Source organism: Lactuca sativa, chromosome 5 (assembly GCF_002870075.4).
Source record: "Lactuca sativa cultivar Salinas chromosome 5, Lsat_Salinas_v11, whole genome shotgun sequence".
Lineage (NCBI taxonomy): Eukaryota > Viridiplantae > Streptophyta > Magnoliopsida > Asterales > Asteraceae > Lactuca > Lactuca sativa.
The window spans coordinates 124639374-124657200 of NC_056627.2; the positions used below are offsets into that span (position 1 = coordinate 124639374).

Sequence of the window (17827 nt, forward strand, 5' to 3'; positions counted from 1 at the left end):
TTCCTGCTGCTGGCCCAAGTAAGAAGACAAAGTGATCTCGCTCCAATTGACGCAAAGGGGGAGATTGTTGGGTAGCGTAGCTTTATTGTATATTGCGTCTATTGGGCTCAGTTAATAGTCCATGTTTTGTACTCCGGTTTTGGGCCTGTCCAACCGTGAGCTGATAGGGTTTAGTATATAATAATGTGCTTGCATGCATATTAGGGAATCGATTGATAGAGTAACCATTAATAGCTTAACAGATTTCCTTCATCGTTCTTGTAAACCCTAAATCCTCTACAGTAGAAGTTCTTTATCGAGCTCTTCTGAGGACTGTTTATTAATCATTCGACATCTTTGATCCATTCTTGTGTTCTTGCTGTTTACTCGTTTATTAATTTACCTGTTTTATAGATCTAATCGATCTTCAAGTTAGTTTTTAACTTATCAAACACATTTATGGAACAATAAGTATAAATCTTGATAGTGCATCAATCATAGGCTTGGTTGTGAACTCATTGTTGACAATATTGCACATACAAGACTTATTATACAGATATAAACTTGTTTAATCATTTTAGCAACGAACTACAAGTTGCAAACTTGTTTACTCATTTCAGCAACAAACTTCCATTTATTGAAACGTTTGTTAAAACTCGGATCATGACTCATATACTAATATTTTTGTAAACTTGTGTAATCACCAACTATTTCTATAGTTGACACTCATTTTACATGCTTTTTCAGGAATCATCTAGTAAGTAGCACTTAGAGACACATCACTTGTAGAAGCATTACACATGTCTTTTTTTCGATTAAATTGTAATTATTTTTAAGTTGTTCAAAACTTATTGTAAATTGTAATGATTTTTAATACTATAGTTGGTGTTCTCTTGTAACTTTTACAATGAGACCTTTTGTATTGTCGTACCCCATATTTCTGCTTTAACGGGGTGTGACACCATACTTTTTGAAGATGCAAGTCTTTGGTGTACATTTTTCTGGCACAATTACGAGTAGTTGCAGGGGTCCAATTTCCAGTTACATTTTTGAGATGTCCAATCTTTCCCTTCAACCATCAGAATTCGACCTCGCAACTTCTATCACAGGGAAGTCTATTCCTTTTCTCCCCACTTTACTTTTATGTTTTGCATAGCATGCAATGGGGACGTTGCATAAAATAAGTGTGGGGTAGGGGGTTGATTACATTATAGTACAAGCATTTGATTTTTACAAAAATTACATTATCATAAAAAATTGCTAGTTTTGACAATATACAGTCACACAAACTTGAAATAATAGTTTAATTTAGGAAAATCTAGCCATTTAAAACTTTTCCTAGTATTTTATGGGAGGCTCTGATGAGAGCCCAAATGTTTACTTGAGCCAACACATCTTATAGTGTATTTATGGCTTCCCATTCCTAGTGAAAAGTCATGAGATATGAAAGGTAATCTTGTAGTTAATACGATGTAAATTTTTTACAGCATGTACCTAAAATCTATCCAGAAGAGCTTCTGTAGTTATTGGACTTAGACTAATACCTCTAGCCAATAAAGGCTGATGTTAAGCTCCTTGGCATAAGCATGTAGGATTTGAGCGAGAAAAGTGAGGTATATATTAAAAAAGAGAGAAATTGCAAAAGTTTAAAGAATTTTGTAACTATCAAAGTTTGAAGATCAAAAGATCAAAAATTCTGAAGAATAAAAAAATTGAAGATACCAAAAATCAAAAAGCAAATATCAAAGAAGAGATGAATTAAAAGAGCTCCATTGTGGTATCAAAATTGTAATTCTTTCTAGATCATATGTATGCTTGAGAAGCTTAACCAAAAATACCTTGAAGTCAAGAAAGATTTCTAATGATGGATTCGGAGGGTTGCAAAAATGAGTGTCATATAAACTAACTGGTGAATGATCATAAGGATTGTGAGTATTTAGGATTGAGAAGTTTTTAGGAATTATAGACACAAATAAATGCATTGCGGTGTTGGGATAATGGTTGGCTTTAAAATGGATGGTTTTATATGATATCGGTAAGTTAAAAATCAGTTTACTTAGGGAAATCAAAGGTTAAGTGTGGGGTATTTTGATATATATATATATATATATATATATATATATATATATATATATATTAGATCTCATCTTAATATAATTAGCTATATTTATGCTTATTATAGAACAAAAGGTACTTATTATGTTTAATATCTATTATGTAGCGTAAAAGACATTCACGGAAGCAATATGGAGGTTGGAAGTTGGAAAATGCATGTTTTGGCAAGAAGAAGACACAAGAAGGATGTTGCTAGATAGGTTGACCCATTGTTAGTATTTTGACCATATCTCATGAGTTTTAACTCCGATTGATGTGATTTAAAATGATCTGGAAACTAGACACAATTTTGGACAACTTTCATGTTTTAAGAAAAAACTGATTCTCGATAAACACGATGTGGTGATCCCATCACGACATGGTGAACGGAATCGTCACGATTCTTGATGCTAACTTGGAGAATCCGGGATAAACTTGAGGACCACGATGTGGTGCCATTACAATGACGTGGTGGCCAAATTTTAGCCAAGTATATATATCCGAACATTAGGACGAACTGGGAGACTTGGAGGTGACTTTCTGGAGATGTGTTGCGAAAAAAACCATTTAGAAAACCCATAGAAGAGAAAGAAACGATTGGAGCTTAAGAGTTGAAGAGATCTAGAAGAAAACATGATCAATTCATTTGGTTTGATGAAGTTTAGCTTTATTCCTATTGTGTTTTGTATTTGATTGCTGCCATAAGTAGCTAATTTAGTAAACTTTTGTTTACTTAGAGGAAAGCTAAAACTGTAACATCCTGTTTCGGATTGTCCTTGATTAGGGTTTGTGGGCTGCAACCCGGGCATGAGGAAGCGTCGGGGTTGCAATGAGTTGCTAGAAGCGTAGGTCATCTTGTCACCTTTCCGTGGATATGAGTTTCATTAGAAACAGAGTTTTATCGAGGAGGCTATGGAAGTTTGAAGTTTTGGAAGGATAAGTCCCTTATTTGAGAAAGGTGGCAGCTGAGAACATTGGGCGTACGTGTGTGTAAGCTTAGCGTACTCATGTGCGTGACTTTTAAGCGGATCCACCTAGTACATTGGGCATACCAAAGGGTACGTTGGGCATACTAGGCACATAATGAAAAACCCTAATTGAGGGGTGTCCCTGTATAAAGAAAGAGATGGCCTCATTCCTGGCCACCATCCTTAGACAATAAACCCTCTCAACCCCTAATCCTCATTCTTAAGCTTGTGTGTGTCCTTTTGAGAGCCCTTAAGTGATTTTGTGTGTTCTTGGATTGAAGAAGAAGCTTTGGAGAAGAAGGAGTGAGTGTCCAGGCCTTGGATCTGAGCATATCTGAGTTGGGAGCTTCATCTAGAGGTACAAAGCTCCCAACATTCTCACTCTTTTGATTTATTCATCATAGTAGAGTATTTTAGGGTTTTGTCCCAAAAGTTGGATACTTTATGAGATATTGAGCTCCAGAGACATTGATGAACCCCTTTGAGTGTATTTAGTGGTGTGGTGTCATAAAAATCAAGACTTGGACGTTGGAATCAAGCCATGCATGAGTTATGAGCATTTTATGATAAGAGAGTGAGAGTTTAGTGTGTTTGTGACCTAATCAGCCATGCAAAGGCTTAAAGTCATTGACTTTATGGAGTAAGAGCTATTACGGAGTCTAGATCTGTGATATAAGCCAAGGTCTTAACTGATTAAGACCAAATGCGTAGAAAGAGTGAAATTGGGAAGTATGCCGAACGTAATTCTAGTACGCTCGGTGTACTGACCAAGTGTCCCCGATGTATAATTTGGATTTGTGAGTACACTGAGCGTACCAAAGGAGGTACTCCCCGCATGACCTCACTGTGGACTTTGGGGTTAAGTCTCATTTTGGGCCTTGAGTGTTAGGCTTGGAGTTTGGGCTTGTCGCACTAGAGGTATGGAACAGAGGAATATATATATATATATATATATATATATATATATATATATATATATATATATATATATATATATATATGCCTTGGGCCCTTGAGTTGGCCTTGCCACTTGGACTTGAGAGTTGGGCCTCGGGATAGCCCATTTGTTATTAGGCCTTGGTGGTCCCAATGGGTTTTTGGTTATGGATGGGCTGGTTAGTGCATTACCTTTAGACCTCAGGAGTGAGAGTCCAAGCCTTAGATTTGAGCATATCTGAGTTGGGAGCTTCATCTAGAAGTATAAAGCTCCAAGCTTTCTCACTCTTTTGATTTATGCATCATAGTAGAGTATTTTAGGGTTTTGTCCCAAAAGTTGGAGACTTTATGAGATATTGAGCTCCAGAGACATTGATGAACCCCTTTGAGTGTATTTAGTGGTGTGGTGTCATAAAAAACAAGACTTGGATGTTGGAATCAAGCCATGCATGAGTTATGAGCATTTTATGATAAGAGAGTGAGATTTTTGTGTGTTTGTGACCTAATCAGCCATGCAAAGGCTTAAAGCCACTGAGTTTATGGAGTAAGAGCTATTACAGAGTCTAGATCTGTGATATAAGCCAAGCGCTTAACTGATTAAGACCAAATAAGTAGAAAGAGTGAAATTGGGAAGTCTGTCGAGCATAATTCCAGTACGCTCGGTGTACTGACCAAGTGTCCCCGATGTCTAATTTGGATTCGTGAGTACGCTGAGCGTACCAAGGCAGGTACGCCCCGTGTGACCTTACTGTGGACTTTGGGGCTAAGTCTCATTTTGGGCCTTAAGTGTTGGGCCTGGAGTTTGGGCTTGTGGCACTAGAGGTTTGGAACAGAGGAATATATATATATATATATATATATATATATATATATATATATATATATATATATATATATATATATATATATATATATATATATATATATATATATTCGCCTTGGGCCTTTGAGTTGGCCTTGCCTCTTGGACTTGAGAGTTGGGCCTCGGGAGAGCCCATTTGTTATTAGGCCTTGGTGGGACCAATGGGTTTTCGATTATGGATGGGTTGGTTAGTGGATTACCTTTAGACCTCAGGAGTGAGAGTCCAAGCCTTGGATTTGAGCATATTTGAGTTGGGAGCTTCATCTAGAAGTATAAAGCTCCAAGATTTCTCACTCTTTTGATTTATGCATCATAGTAGAGTGTTTTAGGGTTTTATCTCAAAAGTTGGAGACTTTATGAGATATTGAGCTCTAGAGACTACGATGAACCCCCTTTGAGTTTATTTAGTGTTGTGGTGTCATAAAAATCAAGACTTGGACGTTGGAATCAAGCCATGCATGAGTTACGAGTAGTTTGTGAGAAGAAAGTGAGAGTTTTGTGTGTTTATGACCTTATCAGCCATGCAAAGGCTTAAAGTCACTTACTTTATGGAGTAAGAGCTATTAGGGAGTCCAGATCTGTGATATGAGCCAAGGTCTTAACTGATTCAGACCAAATGTGTAGAAAGAGTGAAACTGGGAAGTATACCGAGCGTAATTCCATTACGCCCGGCGTACGGACCAAGTGTCCCTGATGGCCAATCTGGATTCGTGAGTATGCTGAGCGTACCAAGGGAGGTACACCCCGTGTAACCTCACTGTGGACTTTTGGGCTAAGTCTCATTTTGGGCCTTGAGTCTTGGGCCTGGAGTTTGGGCTTGTCGCACTAGAGTTTTGGACCGGAAGAATATATATATATATATATATATATATATATATATATATATATATATATATATATATATATATATATATATTTGTGTGTGTGTATATATGTATGTATATATATATATAGTAGTGTGAGCCAGTAACCGTCTCCGTATATCATTTTCATGAAAAATTTGCTCGCATAATGGGAGCCAATAACCCTCTCCGAAAAGCTCTTGAATAGTAGTGTGAAGAGGTCGTTCCACATCAGTGGCAAGTTAGGCTTCTTGAACTTGGAAACTACAGCCAATGTTTCCTTGTAGCCCATCTGATAGAACATCTCTAGAATTGCTTAGTTGGAGATGCTCTCATGATCAAGTAGGTTACGACCTTGTGGAATCCCTAGGAGGTTACAGAACCTAGATTTTGTGATGCGGTTCTTTTGGTTGAAGATCTTGAACGAAATCAGTTCTTCTCCCTTTTGATAACTGGCAGTGGAGTAGGCTTTTGAAAGATGCACCGGGGGGAAAATTTAAGACTTGGTAAGCGCAATAATGAGTGGAGAATACTTCAAACATTCGAAGATTGGTTGGAGAAACTCGTGGTACTTTGTTTGGTCAAGGTCGAGAATCATGTTTTGATTGGCCTTGAGGTTGAGGATCGAGGACTGAGTTATGGTTTCTGGGACTGAAGGAGTTTCTGAAGAAGCAGCCATTGATGCTTGCTGGTGAAGGAGTTGAATAGTAGAGAGAGAAAAATCGCCAGAGAATTTTCAAAATCTTTTGAGAGTGGTGAGTGATAATGAATCGCCAAAAACTCATTATACCATTAGACAAGAGATAGAAATTATGGTGACAATTGTGTTTTAATGATGAAACGTCGCTTAAAAAGACGTGACTGAAAGCTATAACGCGTGTCGGGCAGCGAAAAGCAAGCGTCGGTTTTGAAAATCACGCATCCAAATCAAATCTTATCTTTTAAAATTGGCGCTTCATTTTCGCCCTTTCGCGGTTATATCATGAACCACCATTCGCAATTATATACCACTAACTAATTTGCGAAACTAAAAGGAAGCATAAGTACCAAGAACCAGACTTCGGAAAATTACAAGGATCTTCATGTGAGAGTGTGCCAAAGATAAAGAAATAAGTCAAAATTATCTAGGATTCTAGTGATGCCATTTTAAGACACAAAGCAGTGGATCCCGAGCAACGATCTCTTCCTTCGGAGTCAAGAGAGACTCTAAAGTGTCTGTGTGGTTTCCCGTTGAATTACGATCAACTATTTGTTATGAAACAGTGAAAGGCATCTTTTCATTAGGCTTTAAGGGTGGTTTTATCTTCAACCAAACTACGAAACTTGATATAAGTCTGAACACTCGGATGAAGTACTTGTCTGGCCGGTGTAGCCATAAAAACAAGTATTCTTTGGAATTATTTTAAGTGACTAGGATAAGTATAAAAATCTCAAGAAAAATAAAATCTTGATCTATTGGGAAGAAACGTCTTAGGTTTAGAACGTCTCATCAAGATCTCGCAAAAATAAAAAGAGATTTCATGGTACAAGCCACGAAAGTGGAGTTTCGTTAACTCCTTGGTGAAAAATCTAAAACATTTAATTATTCACCGTAAATTCAAAAGTGTGTGTGTTGGATTTTGGGTTTCAGTTAATTTCGTGATGATAACGAAAATTAAGATCAAAAACACAGATGTTGTGTAATCGTAAACCTTAGTGGTAATTTCTAAGAGTCTCAAGGGTTACATTTGTGAATGTGAAAGTGATGGAGAAATGGTATGAGGTGGCTTCAAAGAAATAATGTACCTCTGTTATGCAAAAGTGACTAAGCAGGTAACTCTTAACTCAATGTGAGAAGAGTCAGGTATCTCTTGACTTATGTAAATTAACAACCTTATTGGGAAGAAACGATTAGTGTTATCGATTCATTAACGCTTTTATACAAAAAGTCTTTGAGGCTTTGGACGACATGCAATAGCATGCTTCTAGGGACACTTAGCTAGTGCAAAGTTTCGAAATTTATACCTGCCCTATCATTCGTAATTGAGATCACCAAGATGTTTGCCTTGAAACCTGCTCAATAATCTAATATTTTTGATATTTTTGTTTATTTTAATAAAAGAAATAAATGATGAAAATAAAGAAAATATTTTGTATTTTTGTTTATCTTAAAAACAAATAAAAACAGAAAGAAATAAAAATAAATAAAGAAAATGTACAAAGGATACAAGAAGTTCCAAACCACGAATGAACAGATGACTAGGATTCACTACGAACATTCGCACTGGTTCGCAGCGTGAACAGTTGGTTGCGAGATACTGCGAGCGCTCGCACCAATTCACAGTCTGAACAGTTTGTTACGAGTCACTGCGAGCGTTCGCACCAATTCGCAGGCCTATCAAAATCTCAAGACTGCAAAGGTGGTTTCAGAACAGATTTAGCCTTGATCATTCATAAGCCTTGAAGAATGCGATTGAAGGTTTGTTCAATCAAGGCTATTGTGAAAATGTCGGCTAACTGATCGGTGGATCTTACAAAGTGTATCTCTACATTTCCATCCTCCACATGATCTTTGATGAAGTGATACCTCAGTGCGATGTACTTCGTCTTTGAGTATTGCAGTGGGTTGTGACAAATGCGAGTGGCGATCCCAAAATCGCAATATAAAGCAATTCACTTCATGTTGATGCATAGTCACGAAGCTGACTTTGAATCCATATTACTTGTGTAGTGCAAGATGTAGTGGCTATGTACTCTCCTTCAACAATTGATAGTGAGACGCAAGTTTGCTTTTTACATTGCCAACTCATGATTTTAACTTTAGGAAATTGGAATCCTCCCATTGTACTCTTTCTATCAAGACCACAACTTCCAAGATCAGCATCTGAAAACGCTTGCACAAAGAAACCTGAACTCGAAGGGTACCATATTCCTAATGAGGATGTTCGCTTGAGATACCTGAAGATATTCTTAACATCTGTCATGTGGGGTTCGCGAGGATTCGCTTGAAACCTGGCACAATAGCAAACAGAAAACTTAATATATTGACGACTAGTAGTCAGATACATCAATGAACTTATCATTTGACAATAGAGAGTCATATCAGTAGTTAGCTTGTCCATAGATGGTGTTAGTTTCGTTCTGAATGTCATTGGAACCTTCACTTTTGAATCTCCCACCATTCCAAACTTGGAGAGTAAGGTCTTTGTATATGCCTCCTGATTGATGAAAACACCTTCCTGACTCGGTCTTATATTCAAGCAAAGGAAAAAAGTTAATCAGACCCATGGAGCTCATCTCAAGCTTAATTTCCAACAACTTTCGGAACTCGACTATTAAGCTAGGGTTAGCTGATCCGAAGATGATGTCCTCAATGTAAATTTGGACAATGATCAAGTGGTCACCATCTTTCCTGTGGAAGAAGTTTGGGTCGACCCATCCATGTTTAAATTTATCATGTTTTAAAAAACGAGTAAGAGTTTCGTACCATGCTCTTAGATCTTGCTTTAGACCGTAAACTGCTTTGTCCAGAATGTAATAGTGGTTCGAATACTTTTCGTTTATGAACCTAGGTGGTTGTTCCACATACATTGTTTCTTCTAATTCCCCATTTAGAAATGCACAATTGACATCCATCTGATAAACTTCAAAGTTCTTGTGTGTTGCAATATGCCAGAAAGATGCGAACAGATTCCAAACTTGCAATGGGTGCGAAGGTTTCTTCGTAGTCAATGCCTTCTTCCTGACAATATCCCTTTACTATGAGTCGTTCCTTGTTCCTTATCACATTTCCTGCTTTATCCAACTTTTTGAGAAATACCCATTTTAGACCAACAATGGATGCATCATTTGGCGTAGGAATAATTCTCAAGACCTTGTTTCGTTCGAATTCATTGAGCTCCTCTTGCATTGCTTGCACCCAATCAGAATGATCAAGAGCAATTTGAATGTTTTTTGCTTTAATCTTTGAGATAAACGAATTGAACATGCAATATTCCACTTTAGATAATAAAGTCGTTCGCTTCGCTTTTTGTTGTGCTCTCATAAGAACTCCTGAAGACGAATCTCCTATGGCTTGAGTTTTTAGATGATCGTTGGTCCATTTAGCCAATGGAGTGTAATTAGGATCATATTTTGGATCCAATTCGACATTGACTTTTTCAAACTCTGATTGTACATCCGAATCATCATTCGCATTTCCATTCTCCCCCTCGAATGATATATGTATGTCTTCTTCTGAATTCAGATTCTCCCCTTGGAAAGGTGGTTCTAAGTTGACTTAGGGGTTTCATTCTCCCCCTGAACAAGTGTATTAGGTGTGGAGGTTGAATTTGAGCCCTCCCCCTGCATTGTATCATTCACATCTGTAGGTGGAGATGGAACATCAGGATATTTTAGATTGAGGTGCTCATATTCCATATCTTTCGCAGCTTTGTCAATGATTTTCTTCAATTCGTCTTGCTGGTTGTCTGCTGCTTTGGATTCTGAGGAGATTTCTTTTTTGGCTCATTGAATATGTTCAGGAACTCCTTGTAAAGATTGGAGAGTGGGATGGTAGCAGGATTCAGTTTGGGAAAGATCTACTGTGATGGTCTGTCATTCTTCTGAAACATCGTTAAGTAATTGTCGTCGAAAGTGACATACTAGGTTTCTTCTATCCATTTGGACTTCTTGTTGAGACCCTATATGCTTTAGATGTCAAATAATACCCCAAGAATATACCTACGTCAGCCTTTACATCGACTTTGTTCCTTTGCTCTTTTGAATTGAAGATAAAGCTCCTAGAACCAAAAACATGGAAAAACTTGACATTATGTTTTTGATTATTTATAATCTCATATGGAGTGACAGATAATCGTATATTAATGATAGATCGGTTTTGGGTAAATCATGCATTTCCTATCGCATCCGCCCAGAAATAAAGCGGCAGATTCGCAAATGATAGCATGGTTCTCGCAACCTCACACAACGAGTGGTTTCGTCTTTCGACAACCCTGTTTTGTCGAGGAGTATAAGGAGCTGAAAAAGTATGAGTTACTCATTTCTCAGTGTGGAATTCTTCAAACGCTTGATTTTTGAATTCCAAATCGTTGTCACTGCGAATCTTATGAACCAGCTTTCGCAGTTGTCTCTCGGTTTGCTTTATAAAATCCTTGAGCTTTGGAGTGGCTTTTGATTTCTGCTTAAGAAAATGCACCCAAGTGAATCTGGAAAAATCATCTACAATTACGAGAATATATTTTTTACCACCAATGCTTTCAATTGTAAAAGGACCACACATGTCTATATGCAAAAGCTCAAGTAGCTCTATCACTTTCGTATTCGTAATCGTTGGATGACGCTTCCTGCTCTCTGTTTCCCTATTCGCAAGCTGCATAAAGATGTTCTTTATCATACTTCAGTAGAGGAAGCCCTTGCACATGATCACCAAAAACAAGCTTGTTGATATCTTTAAAATTGAGATGCGAGAGCCTTCGTTGCCATAGCCATTTATCATCAGTGGAAGCTTTCGTAAGTAAGCAAACTGCAGGCTTCCTTTTGATAGGATTAATATTTGGCGGATACATTTCACCTTTGCGTTTTGACTTCAAGAGCACTATCTTGGACTCCTTTTCGATTATCTCCGACCCTTCGTTGTCGAATGACACTTTTAGTCCTGTACCAACTACTAGCCGCGAAACACTTATTAGGTTGTGTTGCAGTCCTTCCACATACGCGACCTTGTGAATTGAAAACTCTCCATTGGTTATCATCCCATAACCCTTGATTTCACCAAGTGAATTGTTGTAATATTTTACTCTTCCTTCATCCTTTAGTTCTCTAAACTCTATAAACTCTTCCTTTCTTCCTGTCATGTGACGCGAGCAGCCACTCTCTATGTACCATTTAGAGTCAAACTGCTTGTCACACATTACCTGCGGAAATCAAGTAGATTTAGGAACCCAAAGTTGTTTGGGCCCTCAAGAGGTTTTCACAGGACAAGTAATAGCAACATAAACTATGTAAGATCTTTTGACCAACGTGGTACTATCTTTTCTTTTAATTTGAAAAACTGTGATCCTATTATCTTTTAGGTTCTTATCCTTAGAGGATATTTTCCTTTGCTTATTATGGATATGTTGTTTGACAATTTTCTTCTCAATTATCTTGGGATTGGTTTCGGATCTCTTGAGAAGAACTTTAGGCTCCGAAACTATCTTTCCTTTGCTCTTAACATCTTGCGATGTTTTGGCTGAATGTGAAGCATTCATGTTAGGAAAGAAGTGAGATTTGGTTTTCTGCATAGGTTTCACATGATTAGAAAAGGATGGTTTTTGAAAAAAAAATTTGATTTGAAACCTGTGGAGATTGTATTTGTTCAAAATTATTAGGTTTCGCAGGTGAAGAGACTTTCACATTTGAATTGACTGGCTTTTCTTGATAGACAAAATTGGGATTTTTGGATTCCCAGAAATGCTTAATTCCCGTGATATTTTTGTTATATCTTGCATTTCGTTAATGTTTTTGAGCTAGAAATTGCTCAGATGACTTGTGAATGTTTGCCCTAGACTTTGTCTTTCTAAGAGGAGTTTCGGTCTGAACCGATGAAGTATCCCTTGGAACATTCTTGGTTCCACTAGGACTTCCCTATTCGTAGCTTGAATTAACTTTTTTCAGCGGTTCTGCTACGTACCTACTCTTCGTTTTCCAAGAGGTCATTACAGATAGACCTTTGGTTTCGTCTGCATTATCGATTGGAGCTGACCAAAAAACTCATCGCAACCATCTTTATTGTCGTCTTCAACCATGAACGTTAATTCTGCTGTTTGATTTTTATTTAATCCCTTAGTTGCGAAAACTTGATTGTGAATACTTTGAACCTTCGGAAAAATAGTTTCTTTTTCTCTTAAAATTTCAGATTTAAAATCAGAAAAACATGCAAATTCAACTGAATTTTCAGAAATTAAGACTTTCACAGGTTCAGGTTCACATTTAACAAATTTGGAGCTATCAACCTCATCCTCCACAAAGATATCACTCATATCACTTTCATAGTCAAATTCAGAAATGTTTTCAACATCAAGTTAATTTTCAGAAATCAACTTGGTGCTTAATGAGTCAAACTTCTATATATTTTCAGATTTAATTTGCTCTTTGTCTTTTTCACCCAAAAGTTGTTTAAGCATGTTTTTGTGGTCTTTGGACTGTATACGTAGCACCTGGTTCCTGGTACGTACTCCTTGTGATTGATATTTTAATTTTATGCATTTTTGCCTTGGACTCGGCGAGATGAAGGACCAACTCGCCGAGTAGGAGCGGGATAAGGCGCGGGGTATGAACTTTGTACTCGGCGAGTAGACCATGTTTGGACAAAAACCCTAATCCGGGCGTTTGCACCCTATTTAAACGCTCTAACTTGGCCTCCTTAGTCCCTAACACTTCCAGAGAACTGTAGAAAGAAACCCTAGCCCTCATATTGTTCTTGAGAGTGATTTTGGCTTTGTGTAGAAGGTTTGGAGCTTAGAGGAAGGAAGAGGAGGTTGAAGTGTGCAAGGAGGGGAGGTAGATCTGAAATCTACACTGTGAGAAGCTTCCATTCAGGTAGAAAAGTTCTTACCTTGATCATTAGTTCGTTAGATCCCCTTTTTGTCCCAAATTAGTGGTTTCAAGCCCTAAAACCTCAAATTCCATGTATTTATGCTTTAAGTTCTAAAAGGACTTCAAATTGGGATCAATGGACAACCTAGAAGTATAAAGTCTCTGCGGTTGGGATTATTGAGGTCCCTATTGAGTGTATGACCCCTTAAAGAGCTTGGATTTGCCTTCTTGAGCTCATAGGGCCATGCATGCACGTAAAGTTTGCAACTTTACGTGATAAGCATGCTCTAGTAGCATAGTTCTATGGGTTAGAAGCGCTGCATGTCTCAGTTTTGGAATGTATGGAAAGTGGGTCGAAGGGACTCGGCGAGTCCCAAAGTGGAACTCGGCGAGTTCAATGAAGATGGTCTTAGACTCGGTGAGTTGGATGAACAACTCGGCGAGTCCTATGAAGATTGCCTGGAGCTCGCCGAGTTGTTCTTCAAACTCGGAAATTCATATTAACTTTCACTGAGTAAGAGGGGTTTAAGTGTTGAAGGTCCAACCCTTCGTATCTGCACGTGGAAGTAACAGTGTAACGTAGTCCCAAAACCCCAAATCCTCTTACGGGATGTTCTTGTGAGGATTGGAAGCGAGTAGGAGATCTGCTCGTTCTCGGCGAGTCCTATGAAGATTGCCTGGAGCTCGCCGAGTTGTTCTTCAAACTCGGCAAGTCATATGAACTTTCACTGAGTAAGAGGGGTTTAAGTGTTGAAGGTCCAACCCTTCATATCTGCACGTGGAAGTAATAGTGTAACGTAGTCCCAAAACCCCAAATCCTTTTACGAGATGTTCTGGTGAGGATTGGAAGCGAGTAGGAGATCTGCTCGTCGAACTCGACGAGTTGCTCTCGGAATCGGCGAGTCGGATCACGAGTCAGTTCCATAGTCCCGAGTAGTGAGTCAGGGGTGACTTAGTGAGTGGAAAGAGAGACTTGGCGAGTAGGACCGGGTTAGTAGGAGAAGGACTCGGCGAGTCTGTGCCACGACTCGGCGAGTCCAGTCAACTGAGAGTTGACCTTGACCAAGGAGTTGACCTTGGACCAGGGATGGGCCAGTCAATTGACCTAAGGATATTTATGAGTGGCTAATCTATGTGTATGGGTTTGTAGCTGGAGGATTACCAGTGCAGCAGCCAGACGTCTAGCAGTCGGACTTTCGGTAGCTACTCTTCGAGGTGAGTTTCCTTCCAGTAGTAACGGGTCTAAGGCACCAAGGCCGGCCCGATTAGACGATATGCTAGTGTCAGAGTGTGGGCAGAGCCCGTATCTCATGGTCGAGTTTGATTATGATATATGCTAGTATGATAGATTTGTCTATACCCATTGTCTGTGTGATACTTGTATGTTATGGATTAGCAGCTGAGTGTGGGCAAGGCCCGTATCTCTCTGATAGTGGAGTGTGGGCGAGGGCCGTATCTCTCAGATAGCGGAGTGTGGGCGAGGCCCGTATCTCTCAGATAGCGGAGTGTGGGCGAGGCCCGTATCTCCCAGATAGCGGAGTGTGGGCGAGGCCCGTATCTCCCAGATAGCGGAGTGTGGGCGAGGCCCGTATATCCCGATAGCGGAGTGTGGGCGAGGCCCGTATCTCCCAGGTAGCGTAGTATGGGCGATGCCCGTATCTTCATGAGTGTGGGCGAGGCCCGTATCTCCTAGATGTTCATTGTATATTTGTATGGTATGAGGTATTATGGGGGAACTCACTAAGCTTCGTGCTTACAGTTTTCAGTTTTGGTTTCAGGTACCTCTTCTACAAAGGGGAAGGAGCTGGCGCGGTAGTTACCCATCACACACATGCCTCGTATTCCGCACTATGAGATCTTCCTGGGGATTTGTACTCTGACATTATTATGTTTATGAAAATGTTTTCCAGACATGTGATATCTTTTATGAAATGTTATGATCGGTGACGCTTTTACATCTAAATGCTTTACTATGTATATGTTTTAAAAATGAAATTTTTGGTTCGTATTTTTGGGATGTTAAAAGTTGGTATCAGAGCCCTGGTTTGAGGGATTCGGACACACCTTCGGGGGTGTCCGAACTCAAATCGAGGGATTAAAAGATTTTAAAGCAGAAAATATTTTCTAAAAAGCTAAGTAAAGAGTTTTAAGAAGAAGTGTGTGATGTGCGCGACCGGTCGAGCTCAAGTAAGTATTCCCCAAAGTACCCATACCAGCTTATGTTATGTTTATCAGTTTCAGTAGAACAACATGGTAGAATAGGACTAAGGATCTAGGAGTGATGCCTTATGTGCCTGCTTTATGTGTTTCAGTGTATGAAAATTGCATGCTAGAATTGAGTAGACAGCAGTAGGATAGCCTGTTAGGGTTATGCCTGATAGTATAAGTTTAGCATGGTATGCTAGTTCAGCTTTTCTCTATGAGGACAAATTTTCTTGAGAATGTTCCCTTTTTGTTTGAATGCTGCTTGCTCTGTGCTTCGTGGGACTCTGAGTGATGGGAGTTAGACATTAGGTGAATACGTCACGTCACATGTGATCAGGGTTGAATAATCTTAGAGTGCTAGATTTGGCCCTATTGCGTAGCTCTTGTCTGAGTCTAACCGTTGAAGGATCGAGTCTGTTACTCGAAGGATTATTTGAGCCTCACCACATGTGATGGTGTTCAGGTAATGACTAATTGACATTACAAGGAGGCCTTCTGCAGCTGAGGACCGGGTAGAGTGGAGTTAGAGATTTTCCTGGGGCAAGCCTAGGATGAGTATAGCAGTGATTAACAGTAGTGAAAGGGACCTGGTGGAGTCCAGGCAGTCCTTGGAGAAGGTACGGATAGATGTGGAAGGTAGTATAGGCCCGTACTACTAAAAGAAGAGGATTCGTACCCGAACTAAGGAAGGCTGAGACAAGACCAGGGAACTTGAAGTAAATGTGACCCCTTTAGGGGTATCAGTATCACTAATGGTTGTCTGTGTGTATTGCAGAATGGTGGTACTACGCCAGAGGCCAGCTGGTGGCAATTTTGGAGGGGGATTGGGTTCGGGATCAGGTTCCGAGCCAGTAGATGAGAGGCTACGCGAGTTCATCGCGTCGGAAATCACCAGAGGCATCCTTGAGTCGACCCCCATCATTTTCGGGTCGATCAAGGAAGGGATAGTTGAGCTGATGGAGGACTGCCTCAGGGCGTTCAGGAGTGACATGGCATCTGGCTAGTCAGGATCTCGCACACTGTCCTTTAAGGACTTCAGGGGCAGTGGTGCACCGGATTTCCATGGGGCGAAGGACCCCATTGCTGCCAGACGATGGATTGCGGACATTGAGTCCGCACAGCTGACCAGCTTCTGCCCCGAGGGGTCGAAGGTGAGATATGCAGCAGGATGTTTACGAGACCGAGCTAGGGATTGGTGGGAGTCCGTTGGTGACTCATTGGGAGCCTCGGCTGTCGAGGCTATGACCTGGTCGGACTTCGTGACCAGGTTCAGGGCAGAGTTTGCATCGGTTGTCTAGCTTCAGCATCTGGCCAGAGAGTTCTTAAACATGAGACAGACGACGGAGACTGTGGCAGAGATCACCGCCAAGTTCCGGGAGAGAGCATTGTTGGTACCCCAGTATGCGGGAGATGAGGATATGAGGAGGACCCGCTATCATGACATGCTACGGGCCGACATCCGGGAGCATGTTAGCTTTTCAGCTTCCACTACCCTGGAGTCCATGATTGCCAGGGCGAGGGAAAGGGAGATTGATTTGGAGCACATTCGAAAGAGAAAGGCAGAGACGGGGCAGGTGGTTGGGGCTTCGGGGAAGAAGCCCAAGGGATAAGATGGTAGGCCGAAAGGCCAAGGGGGGCCGGGCCGCTGCGGAAAATGTGGCAGGTCGCATGAGGGAGCATATAGGTTGGGATCATCAGGCTGCTACAAGTGCGTCAAGGCGGGGCACTTTAGCAGGGATTGTACTACCCCTGTCTCGGTTGTTCAGACATCTGAGTTGTTGTGTTTCCACTGCAACCAGAGGGGCCACAAGTGGGCCAATTGCCCCCAGTTGACGGCATCATTAGCGCCAGTGAAGGCGCCAGCTCCAGTGACTCTGAGGATCACAGATGGCCGGCAGGGCAAGGCAGAGGCTCCAGTGGTGAGGAGTCGGGCGTTTCAGCTGACGACAGATGAGGCACGCGCCGCACCTGATGTTGTGACGGGTATGATTCTTTCCCTCTATCTTATTTTTATGATGTTATGATATTGATATGTGCTCTGTGTATATGCGTTAGGGTCGTTCCATGTGAACGGTATTCCTGTTCAGGTGTTGTTTGACTCGGGTGCCACCTGATCATTTGTTTCCCTTGCGCTTAGCAAGAGGTTTACTGAGTCATCGGGCATGTTGGATTGTCCTTTAGAGGTAGAGATTGTCGATGATCGATCGGTGCAAGCGTCGGTAGTATTCAGGGATTGTGTCCTCAGGTTATTTGAGGAGTTCTATTTGGTGGATTTGGTTCCCATCCCTTTGCGGGGGAACAAGGTGATTATAGGCATGGATTGGTTGAGCCCTAATGGGGCAGTGATAGATTGTGCACAGCAGTTGGGTACTCGTCTGCATTTC

At 40.5% G+C, this 17827-nt stretch overlaps 1 protein-coding gene across 1 annotated transcript; it reads right to left on the reverse strand.

The window, feature by feature from the left end:
- Nucleotides 1-8338: 8338 nt before the first annotated feature.
- LOC111881456 (secreted RxLR effector protein 161-like) lies at nucleotides 8339-8842 on the reverse strand. The gene has a single exon (XM_023877849.2). It carries the CDS (start codon nucleotides 8840-8842, stop codon nucleotides 8339-8341), a length of 504 nt encoding a protein of 167 aa, XP_023733617.2.
- Between the last annotated feature and the right edge of the window lie 8985 nt (nucleotides 8843-17827).